Source organism: Vulpes lagopus, chromosome 9 (assembly GCF_018345385.1).
Source record: "Vulpes lagopus strain Blue_001 chromosome 9, ASM1834538v1, whole genome shotgun sequence".
NCBI classification, from domain to species: domain Eukaryota; kingdom Metazoa; phylum Chordata; class Mammalia; order Carnivora; family Canidae; genus Vulpes; species Vulpes lagopus.
The window spans coordinates 28,345,162-28,369,646 of record NC_054832.1 but is presented as its reverse complement, the minus strand read 5'-3'; the positions used below and the strand labels follow the sequence as shown (position 1 = coordinate 28,369,646).

The following is a 24,485-nucleotide window of genomic DNA, read 5'->3' as shown; positions in this document are numbered from 1 at the left end:
ACTAGCTTTTCAGCATATTTCCTCCAAGATGGGATAGTCATTCCTGACAGGAAGTACCGAGTTTTCTCATTCTAGAACACAAACCCATTTAGTGATATTTAGCATTTTTCACACCTACTTTTAGTAATCTCATTTGGATTAAATCTCTAAAAGCTCTCCACAGAGGAAAAGGATATTTTATTTAACAATAGAAACCTTGCTCCTGGTATTTATCTTTCTATTTTCCATTGCAGTTCTAATTGTGGAAAAGCTACAGTTTGTGTATGTTTGTGGTATAGTGGTGCTGATGTTAGTTGAGGGTGTAAAGTATGAAGTGAGCTTTGATAATTTTTAAAAACTTTATTTCACTGTGTAAAACTGATCTTAGAAGAAAAATATGGTAGTTTCCTGTTTTTCTATTCATAAAAGTTCTAGGATTGACAGAAATAATAAATGATAAATTATAAATAAAAAAATATCTATTAATTTCTCCTCTCCCTCTCTTACTCTCTCTTTGTCTTTCATTTTGGGATAAGGTGAGGATTGCATATCATTCTTCCAATGCCAACAGTTATTTTTCCAGTCCAACACAGAGATCAGATGACATTCATCTTCAGAAAGGAAAAGAGTAAGCTTTTAAATTTTTCATTAAACTGTTGTGTGGTATTTAAAAACTGTAAGTTTAGGGACATCTGGGCAGCTCAGTGGTTGAGCATCTGCCTTCGGCTCAGGGCATGATCTTGGAGTTCCTGGATCGAGTCCCACATCAGGTTTCCTTCATGGAGCCTGCTTCTCCCTCTGTCTGTGTCTCTGCCTCTCTCTGTGTGTCTCTCATGAATAAATAAATAAAATCTTAAAGCAAAAACAAAAAAAAACCTGTAAGTTTATATCTAAAAATATTTTTAGTTTGTTTTATGGGTGGAAGTGATATTAGTTTTTGGCTTAATTTATAATTTGTCATTTTTTAATATTTTTGTTAAATATGGTTTCTATAGTTTCAGGAATACTGGCATTCAGCCAACCTGGGGAATTTGATATCTAAATTATCCCTCTTGCAGAAATGATAATTTTGTGAAATTTACCTAATCCTGTTCTTAGTTTCTTACTAACCTTTCCATCAATCCAGCCATCTAATTTCCCTGCTCAAGCACCTGTGCTCTTGAATATTTCTAGAGAAAAATCACAAAACCATATGCTTTGGTACCACAGCTAATGTATGTTTGATATTCATTGATTTACTTTAGACCCTGGGCCAGGAAATTTAATACAAAAAATATTAAAATATACTCCCTGCCCTTAAGGAGTACATCACTTAGTGCTGCAAGGTCAGTTCCAGGGAGAAGATGAGAGTGTCATTCAAATAGCAGATAATCCCATTCAAAAAGCCATTAAGGATTCTTAGAAAGCAGGGAGGTTAAAAGACGCGGTATATTCAAAGTAGCTAAGTTTCATGAAGATCAGTAAATTCAGTGGGATCATCTCCCGTTTATCATTTGTATCTGTTAGATTTTGCTGCATAAGAAACTACACCCCAAAATTTAGTAACTGAAAGCAACCCACTTTTGCGATGGCTGGGCAGGTCTTTTGGTCCTGGTTACTTTAGTTGGTGATTGATAGCCTAGAACGGCCTTGCTCGTATGTTGAGAACCACCATTTGCATGGTTGGAATTTAGATATTTGGGATGTCCCACTCCACATGGTCTCACCTCTCAGTGGGGAGCCTAGGTTTGTCACATTGGTGGGTGGGTTTCTAGTGGTAAAGAGAGAAATTGTTATTGCACATATACTTTTTAAGACTCTGCTTTTGTCACATTTGCTAATATCCTATTGGCCAAAGTAAATGGCCAAATCTAGAATCAAGGGGTGAAGAAATACACTTCACTTCTAGATAGTAGGAGGTGTTTTTTTTTTTTTTTTCATTCTACAACACCACCCTTCCAGACATTGATGAGATTATGCCTACAAACAGCACCATGAAGACCAGATGGAGCTAGACAGAGAGGGTTGGGATCAAAGGTACTTGAGAGCAATCATACTCAGTGTTCTCACTGACATCTTGGTAATAATGACATGGGGAAAGCATTCCATTCTTTTTCTCCTCTGACTGTCACTTCTTTATGTACTTAAACATTTATTTTTTTAAGCAGAGTCACTGCCAATTCATGGTAAGTAGAGTACCTAGTTAATCCTTACTGCTATTAAGCATTCATACATATTTCAGATTCTGCATTGGCCTTGGAAAATGCGTTCAGTTTCCCTGCTTGGCGGGAGCACAGAGCTTACATGGAAGGGACTCATAATACATCTGCAGTGTGATATCTGTGCTCCTGCAAGTTAGTTTGGAATTTATACACTGACCTTTATAATGATGGCTGTGAATTCTGAAATCGAGGCCATTCTAGCTGGCTCCTTTCACAGTGGTGCCTGGCGCCTTTCCAAAGATAGCTCATTTTCCAGGTTCATCCTAGTCACATAATAAAGCCTCATCTCTAAGTGTGTATCTTTTTGGTCACCCTGCTCTACTTCGAGTCATACCTCTGTTACTGATTTTTAAGTAACCTTTTGATCTTTAAAGCTCTCTTAGTGTCTGTTATTCATATGAACAAAGACAATAATAATAATATATATTTTATAGGATTTTGTGAAGATTAATAATGTTTGCAAAGTGCTCAGTTTAGTGTCTTGTACATAGCAGGTCCCTAATGAAGATTTTTAAGCTGCTAATAAGGATACAGAATTTAATGATTCTTCTTACTGTGTCCTACATTGCAGAGCTGGCAAATAGGTTCTCAGGGCAGCTGAGAGCCTGATGTAATCCTCCAATACCAGTACCAGGAGGGGGATGATCCATAGCCCCATCATCCTAGAAAGATGACCAGGTGATACATGTCCCCTAGTCAGAGTCTTTCATGAACTGTGAATACTCACTCTTCACATATAAGAGGGTATCTGTTGAATCATGTGAGGCAATTTAGAGGAACTCCCAGCTGGCTTCTCCAAAGATGGGAGCAGTGGTGACATTAATAGAGATTTAGGTAGGTAACCAATAGCTTTTCATCACCTGTAACAGCTGGCCAGAGAATGCCTTATTCTCCATAGGCAGTTGGATGACCCAGCTTCTTGGAGGGCCATAATCAATCTAATCGGTAACAGCTTCCTAAAACCATGTTTTATTTCCCAACTTATAAGTGGAGCCATTATTTAAGGAACTAGAGAACAACTTTCATCCCTGACATATTTAACCACTCACATACAAAATATGTGATACACCTAAGTCTGCCTGTCATTTTCTTACACATATTAAAGTATTTAAACTCCACATGCCCTCTGTGTTTTAGGCCAGGGAGTTTGCATTATAATGTACTTTTGTTTTAAGCTCCTTGAGGATAAGCGATGGTATCTTTTTCAGTAAATATTTACTGACAAAACTGAATGAGTTAGTCATGAATGGGGACAACTCTGTATCTCTTGTGTGGATATCTTACATAATTTATTTTATTTTAACAAACCACTATGAAATTTTATATTTAAAATCAAAGATACTGTAAAAAAAAAAAACAAAATCAGGGATACTACAATATAAATAATTTAACAGGCTGGTGTTTTATATAGTGTTACAATTTTATTTTCATTGGAAAAAATTTCATATGTTTCCAGATATTACATTGAAATCTTGCTGCAGGAGTATAGACTGAGTGCCTTTGTTGATGTTGGCCTGTACCAGTATAGAAATGTTTATACAGAACAACAGACAGAAGATGCAGTAAATGAAGAACAAGTTATCAGATCCCAGTCGACAATTGTCCAGGAAGTACAGGTTTGCTATGATTATAGATCCACTTCGTAGAAAGTAAATGTTCAAAGATAGGAGCTCTATTTGATTATTAATTTTACTAGGGAAGATGGTGTTATGGGGGAGGGGAGATTATTGACTTGTGGCTTGGAGTATCTATCTATATTAAAACTCAAAAGGTGGGATACCTGGGTGGCTCAGTGGTTGAATGTCTGCCTTTGGCTCAGGTTGTGATCCTGGGGTCCTGGGATCGAGTCCTGCGTCTCCCTCTGCCTATGTCTCTGCCCCTCTTTCTGTGTTTCTCATGAATAAATAAATAAAATCTTTTAAAAAAAATCGCCAAAAAACTCAGTAGTCTGTTATTTGATAAGAGAGAAACTTCAAAATATTTTGTCATTTGCAGTAAAATCAAGAGGCATTGAATAGTTGACTATCATGCTTTTAAAGTGTATTTTTCTATACAGTAAAGATTTTTTTTTAATTGGAAAATAGGTTATAACATTGGAAAACTGGGAAACATCTAGTGCAACTAATGAAGTTCAGAAGATCACGGTAACCAGCCCGTGTATAGAAGCTAATTCATGTTCACGCTACCAATATAGATTAACCTATAACATGGAAAAAACTGGTAAGTTGTAAATTATAAAAGAAATTTTATTTCTCTTCATTTATAGATGGAATTATAAAAATTTGCTGTAGTCAAATTATAAAGATTTGCTTTAGTCAAATTCTTCTTTCTGGAAAATATTGTTTTAATCATATGCTAGACAAGCTAAAAATACATTGTGAAGAAAAACCTTTAGACTAGGATAAAAATGGCATCAGTAAAAACAACTTCCAGGTATATAATATCATTTTCGTTTATAAGGCTCATGATAAATGTATACCTATGTGCACACGAGGGATTTATATATCTGTGCTTCATAGGTATGTTAAGATAATAAGAATCCAATGTATCATTACAGAGAACTAAACATTTCTTCCAGTTCCTCAAATTAAGTGACAAAGATATGAGACACTAATTTATTCGTTAACAAAAACATCGTATCTCTATTTTATATTTAACCTTAAAATATAATTTTTCCTATTTCCATTAATTGTTTCATTAAGTAAATATTGACAGGTGCTTACTATTTTCTAAACACAATGCTTAGTACTAGGGGACTATTAAAACAATAAAATATGATCCTACTCTTCAAGAGATCACAATCCAAATAAGTAGTTACAATTGTTGAACTTGAATCAGTTTCAAAACACAATTTTATTAAGTGATAACATGATACAGATGATGGGCACTTGAAAAATCAAATATAAAACATTAGTACTGGCTATGGTAGTACAAAAGATTTTAACTCTTCTTTTTTAAATTAAAACCCCTAATCATTTGACTTTTTTTTTTTTTTTTATCCAAGTCTTGCTACCTGGCGATGCTTCTGACTTCATATTGGAATCAGCTTTAAATGACCTCTGGTCTATAAAACCAGATACAGTTCAAGTAATAAGAACACAAAACCCCCAAAGCTATGTTTACCTGGTAACTTTTATATCAACTAGAGGTAAGCATATATTTCATTTTGTATTTCTGTTAGGTTTTTTCTAAGAGACAAATTTGTATCCTGTACAATTTCACTGAAAATGGTAAAAACTCCATAAAATGACAGAAGAAAAGAAGTGAATTCATAAAATAAAAACTAAACCATTAGTTTTTTCTATTGTAATCAAAACTTTAGTTGTTTTTTAAGTATTGTACAATTCCAATGCATGAGAATATACTATGTATACTAAAAATGCACTATCTATTTAATAGCATACTAAGTTAGCAAAAATTAATGAAGATGTAAATTCTGGAAATAAAAGTTTAAGTACTCAATATTTGTCAAGAGACACTAGTCTGGCCAGATCTTGCCCGATGAAAGGATTCTATGGTCAAAGCCACATAGGAAACTGCATACACCAACTTCTTGTTGAAGATTGACAGAGCTCATTCGAATATTAAAATCCTTGAGGATTCCTACAGTGAAGAAATAAACATACAAACACAAAAACTGGAAAAAAACCACTTTACCTGTGGTTTTTTTTTTTTTTTTAATTTTTATTTATTCATGATAGTCACACAGAGAGAGAGAGAGGCAGAGACACAGGCAGAGGGAGAAGCAGGCTCCATGCACCGGGAGCCCGACGTGGGATTCGATCCCGGGTCTCCAAGATCGCGCCCTGGGCCAAAGGCAGGCGCCAAACCGCTGCGCCACCCAGGGATCCCTTTACCTGTGTTTAATACAGCATTTTCCCAAATTATTTGACCTCTCTTCTTTTCAAGTAATAGCTATTAATTTCCTGTTAATGTTTTACATTTTCAAATCTTTTTTTTTTTTTTAAGATCTTTTTTATTTATTCATGAGAAACACAGAGAGGCAGAGACAGGCAGAGGGAGAAGCAGGCTCCATGCCAGGAGCCTGATGTGGGATTCTATCCCAGGACTCTGGGATCATGCCCAGAGCCAAAGGCAGATGTGCTCAACCACTGAGCCACCCAGGTGTCCCTACATTTTCAAGTCTTACAGCCACATTTAGCAACCAAGTTTGGTATTTGGGCGATCTAGCTCAAAAATAGGTTCCTGAATATGTATTGTAAAAAAATTTTGTTTGGGCACTCATAATTCATTTAGGAAGATGTTACTTCATTGTTTATGTCTCATTTGATAAAGCTGTCAATTTGATTGGTGAATGGAGGGCAAAGAATTTTCTTTAATATGAATTGAAGTTCTAAAAATTTCCCAAAGGTTAGATTGTCAAAATGCCGTATAAGTGAAGATATGGTTATCCTTGTTCTCCCAGAAACTTATCTACAGCTCAGAGAGAAATTTTAAGGCTTCAGCAGCATACATTAAGAAATATGTCGGTAAAATCATAACTGGGAAAATTCTAGGACATTGTCCAACAGAGAAGGTCAATGGGATTCCACTGGTGAAGCATCTTCCCAAAGTAGAGATACATCTGAGGACAAACTCTTATTTTCCTCAAAGTGAGATTGTATAAACAGGCTTCACAAGCCTGGGGCTATTTCCTGGGATTTAGCTTCATGCCATATTTCTGTTTAAAGAAAATAGAACTATCTCAGCTTCGCCCTTTATATTATGATAACAGTACTGGACAAAACTAAAAGAATTTTTGGAATATCCCACTTCCCATTGATGTTTACCCTCTGGTTCCAAAACCTTCTGTTTATCTCATAATACTTTCTTTCAAACCATGGAAACTGAACCTTAGATGAATAGCACTTTATTTGCTGTTTTGCTATTTCTGCTGCAGTTAAATCTGCTCAAAGTCAAGGATCCATTCCTTGACTTCTCCATTCATCCTTTTCTTTGGTGATAATACAACTAAATAAACCCAATTTTATTTATTTTGAATGTCTATTATGGCTATATTGGTATTTTATTAATTAACATCAAATTCTGTTTGGTATTTCATTGCAGGAGACTTTGATCTGCTTGGTTATGAAGTGTTTGAAGGGAACAATGTCACACTGGATATTACAGAACAAATCAAAGGAAAGCCCAGTTTGGAGACATTCACACTGCACTGGGATGGAGTCTCTTCTAAGCCTCTGACCCCATGGTCATCAGAAGCTGAAGTATGCTGTTTGTTAATTTCTTAAACATAAATCTGTTTAAATGTCACCTTTATATTAAAAAAAACTTCCCACACTTTAAGGAATGGTAATATACTCTTACTTGGCATGATGGGTTGGAGCCAACCCACATTGAGCAGAGAAGGAAGGAGACGTCACACAGAGACAGGGGATAGGAGGGAGTTCTTAGATCTGTGTTAACAGGATCCAGTGTATCCTCCTAGAGCCCAGCTGTTCCCATAGAAAAAAAATGTTTGCTTGGGAGTTACTGAATTTTGACAACTACCTACACCATGAGTTTGTTAACATTTGTTGCATGATTAAAGATCTTACAGTAACTCCTTAATTCTAAACACGAATTATATCTGTGTCTTGCCAGAGAAGTAGGTATGGGAATTACAGGAGAACTTGTAAAAGTGTACTAATTCCTGAGTAATCCAAAATGATTTATTATTTTTAAATAATCATAAATGCAGTCTTATAGTATCTGAATTTCTTCTTTTGAAAAACTGAATGTGTTAGGATGTATATTTTTTTCCAGTTAATTTTGAGTTAATTGAGAAAACTACTGACTTGGAACTTGTTTAATTAGGTGCTAATTCATTTAGGCTCGCCTCATTGCCCTCTTTAAAAAAAACTGCTAAACAAATATGTCTACCTTATGTAACAACTGTGTAAGCTGATATTACCCAATTGGATGGAACTATTGTCATTCTAAAGTAAAACTCTCGAAAAAGTCACTGGACACTGAAATTATTACACAGAAATTTAAAAATATTTGGGAAATGATCTCATAATGATGGCTAAAGTATAGGAATTATATTATGCAAATGTTCTATTATAACTAATTAGTGGAATTAGTGGTAGAATTATGAATGTTCTAACTCTTCATGAAAAAGAAGTTACTAAAGCTCAAACTGTTAATTTAGTTTCAGGCAGCTGTGGAAGAAATGGTTACCACCAAGTGTCCACTACAAATTGCAAATTTTGAAGAAGGATTTGTTGTGAAATACTTTCGAGATTATGAGACTGATTTTAACCTGGTATGGAACATTAAAATGAACTGTGAAACTGACCAAATAAGAAAATGCTTGAAATTTTGTGATTTTCTTTGTATTAGTTGTAATTCCTGTTGTCAAATTGCAAAAATAATTTTGTTACACATTTATTGATAAGGTCTGTTTTAGCATTTCTTGACATTATAATGTGATTCATTTGTGAAAGCAGCATTTCCACCACATATGGATTTTCTTGTTCAAGAGAAAGTAGGGAAGGTAAACAAATGAAAGATCTATAGCATATTTTATTTGTTTTCTTTACTTGGATGCAGAGTAGATCCTGTTTCCTCATTGACTTCAGAGAATACAATTTGTAGTAGGACATTATATACATTAATTACTTCACTTATACCTTGAAGATTAAACAAACAAACAAAAAAACCAAACAGCAACATGTACACAGTGAACAGTGAATAAATATTTGTGGAAGGAATGAATAAATATCCTTGAGAGTTCATGATATAAGGAGAAAGATAAGATTTAGGAAATCATCAAAGGCAAAGGTACAAGGGATTATATGATTATGGAGTGACATAGGATGAGAGCTTTAGAGTTTCAGAGAAGAGAGAATATTTCAAGTTAAAGTAGCGTGGGAAGAAATGGAATCAAGTTGGAACTTGAGCGACTCAGGTGGAGATGTGGGGGAAGAAAGCAGGACAATAAATCATTTTTTTCATTTGAAGTATTATTGTGTCTATAGGAGCATATTAACAGAGGGCAGAAGACAGCTGAAACTGACGCTTACTGTGGTCGTTATTCCCTGAAAAACCCAGCTGTTCTTTTTGACTCAGCAGATGTTAAACCAAACAGACTACCATATGGAGACATTTTATTATTTCCTTATAATCAGGTAAACTCAACAAAATGATATGCTAATTTAATCTGTAAAATATCTAGGTAATAAAATGTCATGAAATTTGAAGACAGGGAAAAGTACTTGTCATGTGAAATCATGTCACATTGGACAGGTACTGTGGTTCGTATTCTGGGTGCTTATGATTTCCATTTCAGTTGGTTCTCAAAAAAAGGTATTTTAAAAAATGCAGTATCACATGTATTCTTCTTTGTCTTATAATTTCAGAGAAAATTATTTGCATGCAAATTTAAGTACTGAAGTCATTAAAATGTATTATCTCTTCAATCTTCCTTCATTTATTAAGAAGAAACAAAAATGGATAGCCATCATAGAGTGATCTTGGGTATCCAGTCAAGGGAAAGTGAAGGAAAAGCATGAGCAGAGATGGTAGTTTTAGGGTAGATATTTAAGACTAGCAATCATAGTTTTGTTTATCCTTTTTCTTGTTTTAAAATTCTCAAATTTGTGATGCATATTCTTAAGTTCTAAGTATATTTGGTATGCTTAAGATGTTGTAGACCACTAAAATTGCTATTTTTTAATTGGTATTTAATTACTATTTTACAGTGACATTCATCTCCATCTCTAAATGCTCAGCTACGTTAACATCCCAATTAATCTACTTGAATGTTTATCTTCTCTCTGTGGGTGATGGGCTTTTAAATTCACTGTGGAGTTCAGCTAGAGCTGGATTTAATCCTTACATTGCTCCATGACTATGAGGAGTGAATTGTTTTAATTTTTCAAGGAAACCATATCTAAGAAAGCATTAAAGAATTAATCATTAATTGTAAGGTCACTTCAACTCCACTTCTTCTTCTAGGAAATCTTCCCCAATTCTTCTGTACCTAATTAGCTGAAATTAATTATTCTTTCTCTGTGTTCTGAAACATTTTGTACAGAAAATTCTCAATATTTATTTATTGGAATAGATTGAATTAATTTGAATTGCTAAAAAACAACTTAAAAGTAAGATATTGTTACTGATTTCTTTTTAAAAATTTCTGTGTAGTTATGTTTAGCATACAAAGGATTCCTGGCAAATTATATTGCTTTAAAATTCCAATATCAAGACAGGAGCAAGATTACTAGAAGCAATGATATACAATTTACATATGACTTTACTAATGGAAACACGTAAGTTATGCTATGAATTTAAAATTTAAGTTATACTATAATATATAAGCTGAAAATAAACTCATGTTTTGTTTGGGCTTTTTTTTTTTCTCACTTTTTGTTGGTTTTTGACAAATCATGTGCACCATATATCTGACTGCAGTTTTCCTGTCCTGTACATAAGCATCCTAACAAATAGTTGTGCCAAAAATAAATCTATAGGCTATGAAAATAAAAATTGGTCTAGTGTTATCATCACCTATGACCATTTAAAAGACAAAGCAATGGTAAGCTTTATCATTTAAACCATGTATTATTAAATCTAATAATGTTCCTACTTATTGAAGGAGGGTAGAAAGAGACTGCCTCATCACAATATTGTCATTAGATTTTGATCACTGAAGAAAAGGTCCCTTCTGAGTGTAAGTAGAGAAAATAAAATGTTTCAATGAATATTCCAAAATTAGGGGAGAGAAGACTCTTTTTAATGGTTGATTTGCCAAAAGTTAGACACATAGAAATGCAAATAGAAAATATGGGGCCCAGAGAAAGCTATTTAATGACATTATAATTGCTATACCCTCAAGCACTATTTAGTTCTGCATAATTTTTAAAAAGATTTTATTTATTTACATGAGAGAGAGAGAGAGAGAAAGAGATGGAGAGAGAGCATGAGTGGGGTGAGGGGCAGAGGGAGAAGCAGGCTCTCCTCTGAACAGGCAGCCTGATATGGGGCCCTACCCTTGGACTCCAGGATCATGACCTGAGCCGAAGGGAGATGCTTGACCAACTGAGCCACCCAGGCACTCAGTTCTGCAGTTATGTTCTGATTTTTATTAATTATTTTATCTTCTGAAATTTCTGTCAGCCCACTCTTGCATTTCCACATACAACATACACACATTTCACATACAATAGAAGTAAAAATGAAGACACATGCATACACATATATACTTTTTTTATTTAAAAAAGTATTCCCCAAGTACATTTTGCTGTTATCATTGCCTGCATATCTGAATTGAACAGTAGAATCACAATTTTAGCTTTGATGAGCACCACCTGCATACATTTCACTCTTCCAGTGTTCAGGATTTTGGGATGTTTTACAAATCTTGGTTCTTCCTTGTGTTAGTCAAAAGCATCACTTACCATTATTGTTAAATAGATTCTGTTTCCTTCTAACCTGTAGTTTATCTGCTGTGAGGTAATTTGAAGATGAACTACATTTGATAGAACTGATGGGCTTCCTTTACCCTAAACACCACGAGATCTTTTTTTTTTTTTTTTTTTTTTAACACCACGAGATCTTTAAAGAGTATCATGATTTTAAAGGACTAGAGTTCGCTGCTAAAACTATTGCCAGTCAAGGCAAAGTAAACTGTCCTGCTCCTATTGGGTATTTCTAGATCTGCTTTTATTTAGGCTAGATAGGCCACCTAGATCAAACGGATGTGTTAGCATTAGATTATTTTCAGGACATTGTTAGTGTTAGAAGAGCCACTTCCTCTCAAGAATCATTCTATAACCTTCCAAAAACAGTGATGTTCATAACTATAAATCAAGTTTCAAAATTTGAAAAGTTAAATCTCATTTTCCTTTAGAAACCACTGTTATCTAGCCACAAAGGCAGTGTGCTGTTCACTTAAGCTTGATACTGTTTGTTATCTCCTTTTGTCTGATAAAGGGTCCTGTCCTGTATGCCAAATTTTCAAAGTGTATTTTTTTAAACTTCAGAATTATATAATGAGAGTAGAATTCTACAGAGACCCTAAGTATTTTTTTTCGGTTTTACTTGAAGAGCACATTAACTTAGTATAGTTTTGGATATAATTTTCTAAAAATGATACATCAGTTTAAGCTAAGCTTTGATGCACTGGGGTGGATCCCATGATGAATTTATAAACCACGAAGATAATTCGAATAGAAGGTGCCCAAACAAACTAGTCCGTTAATAACTATGGTAGTAGCTGATATAAAGATGATTGTTAAATTGTACTTAGTTATTTCCATGGCAATATTTATCTCTTTGTTGCAAACTCTCGTAGCCAAATTGCTTCATTGTAATTTATGGAATTCCAGTGCAGGTCATATTTAGTGAGAAATCTGAATCTAACTTACACATTTAAGAGGCCTTGTACTACAAATCACGTAACACTTAGAAGTAGAAAGTGCAACTCCAGCGAGCTCTTTTGGGAGTAATAACAAATTCCAGTTTTGCTTCTTAGTCCTGAACTGAATTTAACTGTTCTATCTCTGACATTTTTTTGCTGACATAGTTGACTTTGTTCTCGTGTCTTATTTTTATTTACATGCTCTACACCAAGGTGCATACTCCTCAGTTTCCTTATGTATTGCTGCAGAATATTTCACGTCCCTATGGCTACTGCCAAGGCTGCAAATAGAAGAAAACCTGTATTTGTATTCAACGTTAATTCCTTTACTACCAATTCAAGTTTCTGTCTGTTGTTTGTTGTTACGGCTGCTTTTCTGTGCTAATGAAGTATGCTTGATGGTCTTCTTGTGGGGAAAAAAACACTTCTACTCCTTAAGATTTTAATGCTTTTTATAGTGGATGGCTTTACATTAGACATTACAACTGACCTATGCATCTAATTAATCAACCATAATTTTAGCTGGACCTATACTTGCATAGACCTTCTGGACCTCATACAAAGCAAATACACTGGGTCAAATTTTTCCCTTCGGAGGATTGGTTTACAGAAAGCATCAGAATCACAGTCCTTCTATGTCGATACAGTATACATTGGACAGGCATCTACACTTTCAGCATGGGATGGTATGTTGTATCTTTCCATACCTATTGAAACCTTCTGAATCTTATGTAGTAAAATCTTACCATGGAAATTACTTATATTCTTTAATTTAGATAGAAACATTAATCTATAAATATTTATGACTCATTCTTTTATCTTGATATTATAATTTAAATCATATTTTTTATTCTAAGGATAAATGTACCCTTAATGTAAGCTTTGTCATTATCGTAAGAATTAAACTTTGTTGTCCTGGATTCTGTTTACAGATATATGAACTATAGCAAACATTTTCATTTTGCTTTGATTTTTAAGAAACTAACTATGAAAGTATCTGTTCCTAAAAGGCCACCATTAACATTGAAATCTGTTTGGTAAGATTCAGCTGACTATTTCCAAGTATTTAATTGTGATAATTAATAATACTTAAATGAAAACTTTATTTCTGGTAGCCTTAGCGTTGTTTTTTATTTTAGTCATGTCAGTAGATGCACATATATGAGCTGTGATAATAAAATAAAATTAAACTGTGATCTTTTAAAAAAAATCAACCTAATTTCAGTCACTGTGAAAAGTGACTACTACCATTTTTCAGAGGAATTTTGGGATCCTTTCCTTTGGAATTGTTTTCAAGTACAAGGTCATGAGTCAACTGGTAAAAAAATTAAATGTAGGGATCCCTGGGTGGCGCAGCAGTTTGGCGCCTGCCTTTGGCCCAGGGCGCGATCCTGGAGACCCGGGATCGAATCCCACGTCGGGCTCCCGGTGCATGGAGCCTGCTTCTCCCTCTGCCTGTATCTCTGCCTTGTCTCTGCCTCTCTCTCTCTGTATGACTATCATAAATAAATAATAATAAAAAAAAAATTTGTAGTTTTAAAAAAAAAAATTAAATGTAAATGTAACTATTTTAGAGTCACTTCTTTTGAATCCGGTCTTACCAGACCTACATTATGATTAGTGGAGCACATATATAAGACAGCTCACTTGTGTTCAGATAAATGTTGTAACTCATTAAATACCATGCATTTAGCACCTACCATGTGGCAGGCACTATGCTGGGTACTAAAGCAATTGCTGTGAACAAGACAGTCTTGGTCTTGTCCTAGTGTATCCTAGTAAGCACTGCATTCCGGGAACCTAGAACAGAGCAGAACAGGGCCACAGAAGGCTACATGGAGCCCAGGGTTTGGTGGCTTTTATTTTTTTTTAAGATTTTATTTATTTATTCATGAGAGAGAGAGAGAGAGAGAGAGACAGAGACAGAGACAGAGACACAGGCAGAAGGAGAAGCAGGCTCCATGCAGGGAGCCCAATGTGGGACTCGAACCCGGGTCTCCAGGACCATACCCTGGATGAAGGCGGTGCTAAACCGCTGAGCCACCTGGGCTGCCCATTTGGTGGCTTTTAACTATTTTCTTTTATCTGATGAGGCTTATACATCGACAGACTTTAAAGCTTTATACTCTAGAAGTAAAAGTTTACCAAGCTCCAAAAACTGCTTACCTGATGAATCTCTTTCAAAATTTGATTCTAAACAGCTTATTCCATGACATGGATATAATTTGATAATTTTCTTTTTAGTAAAAAAAGCACAATTTTATTTCCCATTTATTCTTCGTTCTTTAGAAATGCCAAAGAGAAGACTGCCAGCACTAGCAAATAAAGGGATATTTTTAAAGCACTTTCAGGTGAATCACACCAAAATTAATGGATCAAGTGTGACCAACCAATATTCTATCACCATGACTTCATACAATTGCAGTTACAATATACCCATGATGGCTGTGAGCTTTGGGCAGGTAAGCCTAGAATTTTACAAGTTACTCTTTCCAATTTATGGGAAATTAGCTTTGATCTAGTAAATTTTCTTTTTAATTTTTACATATGGCTGACATACAGATGGGCTATCTTTTAATAGGACAAGATAATTTTTCTAAGGATAGAAGACATTGAGGCTTGTTGAACTTGAGTATGAAAATTCACTTTAAGCATTAAAAAAATCTTGAAGAAATGTATCTGTGGGAAAAGGCAAGGGGAAATATTCTTAAATAGTCAGATTTAAGTAAAGTTCCTCTCTTGACTTAAAAGGAAAAATTGTGGGCCCTTTCAATATATGTTCTGAACAGAGATTGTTGAAAGCAAATTTGAGATTCTGCAATATGTTTTAAAATTGTTTCTGTTATAGGGGCCTAGGTGGCTCAGTCAGTTAGGCGTCCAACTCTTGATTTCAGCTCAGGTCATGATATCAGGGTTGTGAAATTGTGCCCCATGGTGGGCTCCATGCTGGGCCTTTTTCTTTCTCCCTCTTCCTCTGTCCCTATGCCCAACCTGTTCTCATGCACATACATGTTCTCTCTCTCTCAAAAAAAAGTAAAATAATAAATAATCAATTTCTGTTCTAAACACCATTTTTTGCTTGTATCAAAATTGGTACAGTGAGGGAAAAGATAGTTTTCCACAATTTCAAAAGGATCTGAACAATTTTTTGTAGTGCTTGAGTTATTTATAATAAGATCAGTATTAAATACTGTAAGTTATTTTTAATTTTTAAATTATTTATTTAAATTTTTTAAAAGACTTTATTTATTTTAGAGATACAGAGAGAGTATGTGCAAGCAGAGGAAGGAGCAGAGGGGGAGAGACAAACAAACTCTGCCCTGAGCGCAGAGGGGAGAAAGAGAACACAAGCTGAGGAGAGGGGCAGAGGGAGAAGCAGACTCAACTGTGGAGGAAGGAGCCCCATGTGGTGTGGGGCGGGGCTGGGGGGGTGGTTTGGAGTCAAGACCCTGGGATCATGACCTGAGCTTAACCGACTGAGGTTAGCCACCCAGGACCCCCTGCATTTCATTTTCTTTGAATTGTAAATGGTCTGTGTTGTTAATTTTTGTTTCTACATGCTTGCTTTTGTATGTAGGAATGTGATTGGTTTCTTTGTTCATCTTACATCCTGCAACCTCACTGAATTCCATGAATTTTTACAAAGTAAATACCCTCATGTAACCACTACTCAGATCAAGACAAAGAAAATCATTAGCTCCCCAAGAGCCTTTCTTGTGCCTTCCCCTTTTCACTATATTATTCACTCTTCACCCCTGGATAACCACTGTTTTGACATAGACCACCAATAAATAGTTTTGCTTTTGCTTGTTTTTAATCTTTGTATCAATAAATACTAGTATGTACTCTTTGCATCTAGCTCCTTTTATTCGGTATTATAACATTTCTCTTTTGCATGTAGCCATAGTTCATTCTTTGTCATTGCTTTATCATATTCCATGATGTGAATATACCACAATTTAACCATCCTATTGATTAGCTTTTGCCTTATTTCCAATTTGGCACATTATGAATAAAACTGCTATGAACATTCTTGGCATATGTCTTTCGGCAATTATGTTTATTCATTTCAGTGGACAATGAGGCTTATAGTTTTCAATTCCACAAAATTCACAGACAACTGTGAGGGATCAGAAGCAGGAGACTATCACTTGACTAGTAGAGTCACAATCTATGAATTTTCATAGCATGTGTTGCTTTTGGCAATTGATTTGCCAATCAACATTAAGCTTTTCTCCTGAGTCTGGATCAGTCTCTATGCCGATTTTATACTATCGTATATTGTTAGTTTTATAGTTGTGTTATTTCTCCAAAAAGATTTTTTTTGATAGCTAAGACTTAATGTTTCTTTGCTGCCCTATGGTGATTAGCACTGTACCTTGAATGGAATGCCTGTTCAATAAATATTTGTTCGTTGAGTGATGAAGGGTATGCTCTGAATTAATGAGGTATTACTGGGATTCCAGCTGATTGCTGCACAGATGACTGAGTTGACTTTGGCCTCATTATCACAGCTGTGTAGGTATGGCCTGTGTTGATTTATGTGACACTCCTTCATGTTCTGAAGAATCTTGAATACCTGAGGCTCATTTATGTCATGTCACAGAATTGTATGATGGTGAAATAGAAATCATGTTAGCTGTTGTTATGTTTAATCATTTTATCAATATTTATTTTGGAAATTAGATCATCACAAACGAGACAGAGAATGAGTCTGTTTACAGAGGAAATAATTGGCCAGGGAAGTCAAAGATTCGTATTCAGAGAATTCAGGCTGCATCCCCACCTCTTAGTGGCAGCTTTGACATTCAAGCTTATGGACACATCCTCAAAGGTATATGACAAAAGTTCAGAACATGATATATATGTAAATCAGTTAGATGGTGCCAATCTTAATAAGCATAATAAACACTTTGGTGTATTTTTTTCTAATATGATTTCTCTACATAATTTATATAGTTGAGGTTATGTCAGTAATGTAGAGCTAAATTATTCAGAACAAATTACATTTTCACTTTTTCTTTATTGCCTCTCCAGATATAACAGGTTATATTTCCAAAGTTATATCTCCAAAGTTTGTTTTTCTTTTATAACCCTTGGCTTGTAGGTTGTCTATAAAGTTAATTAATATTAAAAATAAAAATATTTGAGCCAAAGCTATAATCTTACATTACCCATGTAATTTTTGCTTCCAAGAGATACATAAATTCTTGGCATAAAAAAGATATAAATTTCATTTTTACTGTATTGGAGGAGGACAGTTGGCTTACAAGTGATAATCCACAGTACACATTTCCTATATTTTAAAGGTGAAATTTAATTGTGAATTTTTGACTCATACTATTTCCTGTCTTTCTGTGTGTGCAGGCCTTCCTGCCACCGTGTCAGCTACAGAATTACAGTTTGCTCTCCAGAGTGTAGAAAAAGTCGGACGAGTCTCAGTGACACGTGAGGGAACCTGTGCTGGATATTCATGGAACATCAAGTGGAGAAGCTCATGTGGAAAGCAAGATCTTCTACAGGTTCCTTCAATTGGCTTGAGTTTTGTTTTTTTCTGTGTGTTGCTTGCTTATTTGCACCATGCCTCATTTTTTTTTTCACCCAGCCTCATTTTTATTCTCTTTTAATTTTTGCTTATTTTTTACCTACTTTATTTTTTAAATTTATTTTTATTTATTTATTTTACTTATTTTTTTTTATTTTTTCTAATTTAAATTCAGTTTGCCAACGTATAGTATAACATCCAGTGCTCATTCCATCAAGTGCCCTCCTTAGTGCCTGTCACCCAGTTACCCTATCCCCCCACCCACCTCTCCTTCCACGATCCTTTGTTTCCCAGAGTTAGGAGTCTCTCGTGGTCTCTAATTTTTCCCACTCAGTTCCCCTCCTTTCCCATATAATCCCTTTCACTATTTCTGATATTCCACGGATGAGTGAAACCATATGATGATTGTTCTTCTCCAATTGATTTATTTCACTCCGCATAATACCCTCCAGTTCCATCCATGTCAAAGCAAATGGTGGGTATTCATCTTTTCTGATGCACCTGGCCTCATTTTTAAAAGAATTTGAGACTCTCTGTATTTTAAAAAATGGAAACTGTAGATTAAACATAAAAAAAGGAAATTGAGATGAAGATTGTTCTAAATTAAGTTGATGAGATGTTCTCTTTCATGGAGAATTGCTACTGGTACTTTATTTGCTGTCCCCTCTGGAAAGAGTCCAGGAATATGTGTTAGAAGATTCTTGACAGGAGCAGGAGGAGTCCAGGCAGGGCCCGTCTCAGGACTAAATCTGGGTTTACTTTATGGGGGGACCAAGTATAATCACTGTTGCTGTCTATAATTCTACCACCATCCATTAGAGCTGTATTCTGGGGCCTTGGATACTATTCTGGTTCTAAAGGTGATCTTTTAAAGTTCACAAGGGAGTCACATGTTAAGATGTCATCTAATTACCTTTGCTTAGAGTGTGGAGGAGGTGGGGAGGCTGGGCCCAAAGTATGTGAAAGACAGGAGTCTAGAGGAGTCTAGGGGCTCAGATTGTCAAATATTAAAAAGATGCTTTCAAGTGACAGAGTGTGAGGAAAGAGTCTCTCTCATGCACCGTTTTAGTGAGAAAGTCAATTCGTATGACTTGGGGGATTATATAGTAGAGTCCGAATATAGATACCTTCTGATTTAGCAATCTCAGCTATTAAACTCTATACTACTAAAATAATAACACAAATATGAAGTGATATAGGCACAAAAGTAGTCACTGCAACAGTATTTATAATAGTAAAAACCTAGGAACCTATCCCCATCAATAGAAGAATGGTTGTTAAAATGCCACAACTTTAGCATGACTGTCATGCAGCCATAGGTAGACCCTTGGATATTCACCTGGAAAGATGTCCATGACATAAGGTAGAAAAAATGCAATGGTTTACTTATGAAACCATTATGGGGAAAAAAAAGAGGGAAAGAGAAAGGAAAAAAAGTATATAAATGTAGTGTATAATGTCCACACATAGACTATGGATGTGCAAAATAGTAACAATCCTAAAGATATGGAAGTTCTTTAAGAAAATGTATCATCTAAAACTAGAATTAGAGGATTCTGTAGCTGAGCAGCTCTAATGACTGGTCTTCCTCTTGTTATCTCTGCTGGTATCTGTGCATTTATCTCCTTGTCTCTTTCCTGACCAGTCTCCTCTGCTTGCTCATCATTTCTGCTTCTCATCACCACTTCGCAACCCATGAGGCCGAACATGGAGACCCCTATCTCTTTGCTAGGTGCCGTATGTATCAGAAGCCTACCATTTTGGCAGAGGGATTTTGGATTGACCAAATTGTACATATTGATTTTATTTGATTCATTTTTATTATTGGCAAAAAACATAATTCCACAAGTGGATGAAAAACCAGGATGGGCAAGGGTAAAACATGCTAAAAGAGAAAATTTAACTCTCAGGTAGAAAAAGGAATAAATAAATTCAACTATTCAACAGTCATTTGTCAAAGTGGTGATATTCAGAAAAAGCAAAGAACTTTCTGAGAAAATAAAATTTAGTAAAATCAAATTCAGTAAAATCACATATTTTATTTTAAAAATTCAGGTTAATTTCAGTCATTCAATTTAACTTGTAATCTGTGAAATATATGATAAGGCAATAATATTAGTATTATTTTATTGGGGGTATATTATGCTTACTTGTAAGAGGCTCCTTCCAAAAATATGACTAAAATGTTATCGAATGTTTTTTTTTATCCTTAGCTTTTATTCACTTTCAACCTTGCTTAATTAAAAAAAAAAAAACTAATGTGGTCATATTTATCATGGCCTTTCTAGTAAAATAATTTTGTGTAACAATAGATTAATGATTCCCATGTTATTGGAGAAAAGGCTAATATGACAGTTATGAAGATAAAGGAAGGTGGCTTATTCAGACAACGTATACTTGGAGACCTACTTCGTACACCCAGCCAACAGCCACAGGTATTCTTGAAACTTTCCTCATGACATTTAACATAATTTTAAGTGTGTAACTACTTTCTAATACATTAAAGACCAGTTAAACAGCAGAGATGGTATCTTTATTTTCCTGTGAATATTTGTGTCAATAGTTGTTTAACTCAATATTATTTTGTGACTTTTGGGAAAATTATCTTCCTTATGATAAAAGCATAGATCTATAAACTCTGCTATTGCCTGTTAGAATTTGAAAATGTATTCTTTCATTTAATTTTTACAGTCATTCTGTGAATTAATTATTAATATTACTACTTTAATGATGAGGAAATTAATATGTAAGAGGTCAGAGGACTTTCTCAAGAGCAGCCTTTATTTTCCTTCATAGCACTATTCACCACTAGGTGAATTGTATGTATTTACTTTTAAAAAAAAATTGTAGTCTTGGAGCACCTGGGTGGCTCAGTGAGTTGAGCATCTACCTTTGACTCAGGTCATGATCTTGGAGTCCTAGGATAGCCCCGAACTGGGGGCTCCCTGCTCAGTGGGAGTGGGCTTGTCCCTCTTCCTCTCCGTGTGCCCCATTCGTGCTCTCTCACAGTGCTCTCTCTCAAATAAGTAAATAAAATCTTAAAAAAAAAAAGTATAGTGTTGTGAAACTGTCTCTTTCCCACTAGGACATGAATCAAGTGACAGCAGGGATGTCATTGGTTGTGTTTAATGTTATTTTACTGTATTTTAACATTTACAACTGTGTCTTTGCATAGAAGGCACATTTGCTGAATGAATGAATGAATGAATGAATGAATGGTCAAAGCAGAAAAAGTATAAATAGAATAGAATAATTTTTATAAGCAAACAAGCAAACAAACAAAATTCCATCATTTGTTTAAATCCTATGCATATTCTCCTTAGCCATGCTACCTTTGTTCTCTCTCTCTCTGTGTGTGTTTCTTTATTTGAAGGTTGAAGTCTATGTCAATGGAATTCCAGCTAAATGTTCAGGTGACTGTGGGTTTACATGGGATGCCATGGCCACTCCATTAGTCCGGGCCATCAGCCCATCTCAAGGTAATCTCCTGCTTTTTAGCTTGGAGTAGAAGATGGAAGACAACTAGCAAAAATGTAAACTCATAATGATTTTTTTTAATATACTAGTTTCACCGACTCAGGCAAGCAGTTATTTCTACAGAGTTAAAAAAAAGTCTATCAGATCAGAAAGCGGTGGACAGAGCATTCATTACTTATTTTTGAATAAAAAAATCACATTTGAAGGTGGATTCCTCAGCCTTCTACTTCTTTAGTTTCACCACATTGGAATCAGTCTCTAAAATTTCACTCTGATAAGGCATTTTTGTGAAAGACTGCTTGCTGGGGTCTTAATGGGAATCTTTCACCATATGAGACCACTTCTAGGAGATTTAGTACTAAAAGGGTGGTAATGAGACAGCTGCTTTTAGTAAAAGAAAATAATTAGGTCCTAGACTTGAGAACTGGAGAGAAAAATTATTGCCAAGAACTCAGTCTTGGGTAACACATTGTACCATATCTTCATAATATGTTGTTACTTTAAAAAGCATGGTTATGATTTGTGTCTGAGCTCCCAGGTGCTCAAGTAAATAGCAGGTCTAAGGATTGCTAGGAGTGGCTTGTAGTTTCAGTCAGAAAGATAAGCTCAGCTACTATCATCACAGATCTGATCTTGGCTAGTAGGAAAATTCATCTCCTAATTATATATCAGGGAAAAACGGGAAATTTTAAAAACAGCACATCTCTGTGTCTGTAGAATACAATCTTCAGACTTTTTTACATTAATAATATTACTTTGGGACAATTCATGTCACATGGGGTCAGAGCTGTCAAAAATAAGAATTTGATTAACTTTCATTTGGTCCTTCAGTATTTACATTTTTACATTTTCTATCCTTGTATTTTGTAATGAATTTCCATTTTTTTATGTACTTCCTGAAAAAATTATTTCTTACTCAAAATAATTAATCCAAATTGCCTTTTGCCATATTTTGATAAACTTAAAAATAATTAAAAGATTAATAATGCTATAAAACACCTATATTCTTTCATTGAAAATTAGCACTATTAACATTTTGTCATGTTTACTTCCTATCATCAATATAAGAAAGGAAATATTATAGGAATAGCTCAAGTCCTCTCGAGGCACAATTTCTTCTTCTAGTCTCTACAAATCTCCCCAGAGGCAGTCACAATAATTAATTTTGTGTGTATTCTTTCATGCCATTTTAATACCTTTTGTATATAACATGCACATATGGTAATTTTGCCAGTTTTTTTAAGCTTATGGAAGAGATGTTGAAATGTAAGTATCAGAGATGTTACATTGTAAATATCATTTGTATCTGACTTTTGTCATTCAACATTCATTTTGAGAAATATTTATATGGTTTTATGCATGTCTAATTCATCATTTAAAAATATTTCATGAATATATCTATTTTCATCTCTATTGATTGACATTTAGATTGTTTGCATTTTTTTGTTTTTACACATAACTATATTGAGCTTTGTTGCACAAATCTATTGTATACATGCTAGAGCTTCTTTAGGGTATATGCCCAGAGAGAATTGCTGAATAAGAAACGAGTGAACGTGTATTCAGTTTATTAGATGACCAAATTGCTCCCCAGAGTGCCTGTACTTGCAGTAGGTATGAGATTGCCATATTCTCCACATCCTTGTCAATATTTGGTATCATCAGTTTCCTAATTTTGGTCAATCTGGTAAAAGGGGTTATCTCATCCTCATCTTATTTTGTCTATTCCCTTATGAGTAATGCATGTGATCCTCTCATCTGCTTCCTGGACATTTGCATGATTTCTTCTGCAAATTGTTGTTGACATCCTGTATCCATTTATCAGATTGTCTCTTTTCTATTGACTTCTAGCTGTGTATTACATACTATGTTTACCAATCTTTTGCACATGTCTACTCCCAGTATGTCACCTGCACTTTGTTTTAGTATCGTGCTCATGGAAACATTTAAATCGTTGATATATTCCAATTTATTTATCTTTTCCTCTATGGTTAACCATGGCTTTTTAATCTTATTTAAGAAACCCACCTGTACATTAAAGTTGTTTGATTATGTTTTCTACTAAAATTCTAGAGTTCCACATTTTTCATGCTTAGCCATTTAAGCCCATGTAGAATCCATGTTGTATGTGATGTTATATAACCAGGGTGACTATATCATTTATGGATCAAATCTGGGCACTAGAGTGAGTGTAAAAACTTTCTGTATAAGATATTGAGACAGTCGGTGTACCCTGGTAATATTTCAGGAACTTTAGGATGTGTGTCACCCTAGATAGAGGAATCTTATTTTATCACAAGTGGGAAGTGCCCACAACACATTTTGTGCAGTTCTTCCTTTTCTCATGAATTTGTGATGGCAGTTCTGTCATAGTATAAATTATCATATAGAGATGCCTGTTTAATTTGTCATGACAATAATTCTCCTTATGTCATTCCATACTTCAGTCAGATAATTTTGCTAATCTCTCTCAACATAGAGTTAAAATATGAAACAATGCAGAACAATTCAGTGGAAAAAGTTTACCACTGGTAAATACGTGTCTATATTTTGTTTATTGTTTGTAGCCTTTGGAAGATAGGCTTATTTTTCTCTGCAAAACATTTGATTTCATAAGAACAGATTCTGTATTTTTTTTTCATTTTAATACTGTTTTTTTAAATTGATCATTTTCAGGGTCCTATGAAGAAACCACAATTCTAACCATATTAGGCTCTGGATTTTCTCCCAATTCCGCTGTATCAGTTTCAGTTGGACCAATGGGTTGCTCTCTTCTTTCTGTGGATGGTAAGTCCTTTGTAAAATTATTATTATTACATCTAATTGTTTTTCTCTAAGAGAAAGTAGAATCAAAGAGCAGTATTACAGTAATCCTCCTATAGAATACCCCATGGGGGCATGAAATAGGCAGACTTCTCTT

General features: G+C 34.7%; 1 protein-coding gene across 2 annotated transcripts in view; it reads left to right on the top strand.

The window, feature by feature from the left end:
• PKHD1L1 (PKHD1 like 1) overlaps positions 1 to 24,485 on the top strand; it is a 152,470-nt gene that overhangs the window by 31,293 nt on the left and 96,692 nt on the right. For both annotated transcript variants that reach the window (XM_041769613.1, XM_041769612.1), the window contains exons 14-28: positions 516 to 607; positions 3,637 to 3,796; positions 4,265 to 4,400; positions 5,185 to 5,328; positions 7,248 to 7,405; positions 8,332 to 8,445; positions 9,161 to 9,310; positions 10,329 to 10,453; positions 13,066 to 13,229; positions 14,833 to 15,005; positions 17,230 to 17,377; positions 17,911 to 18,065; positions 20,401 to 20,523; positions 21,462 to 21,567; positions 24,242 to 24,352. In XM_041769613.1, coding sequence (XP_041625547.1) covers positions 516 to 607; positions 3,637 to 3,796; positions 4,265 to 4,400; positions 5,185 to 5,328; positions 7,248 to 7,405; positions 8,332 to 8,445; positions 9,161 to 9,310; positions 10,329 to 10,453; positions 13,066 to 13,229; positions 14,833 to 15,005; positions 17,230 to 17,377; positions 17,911 to 18,065; positions 20,401 to 20,523; positions 21,462 to 21,567; positions 24,242 to 24,352 — 2,059 coding nt within the window. The remainder of the gene's footprint in view (positions 1 to 515; positions 608 to 3,636; positions 3,797 to 4,264; positions 4,401 to 5,184; positions 5,329 to 7,247; positions 7,406 to 8,331; positions 8,446 to 9,160; positions 9,311 to 10,328; positions 10,454 to 13,065; positions 13,230 to 14,832; positions 15,006 to 17,229; positions 17,378 to 17,910; positions 18,066 to 20,400; positions 20,524 to 21,461; positions 21,568 to 24,241; positions 24,353 to 24,485) is intronic.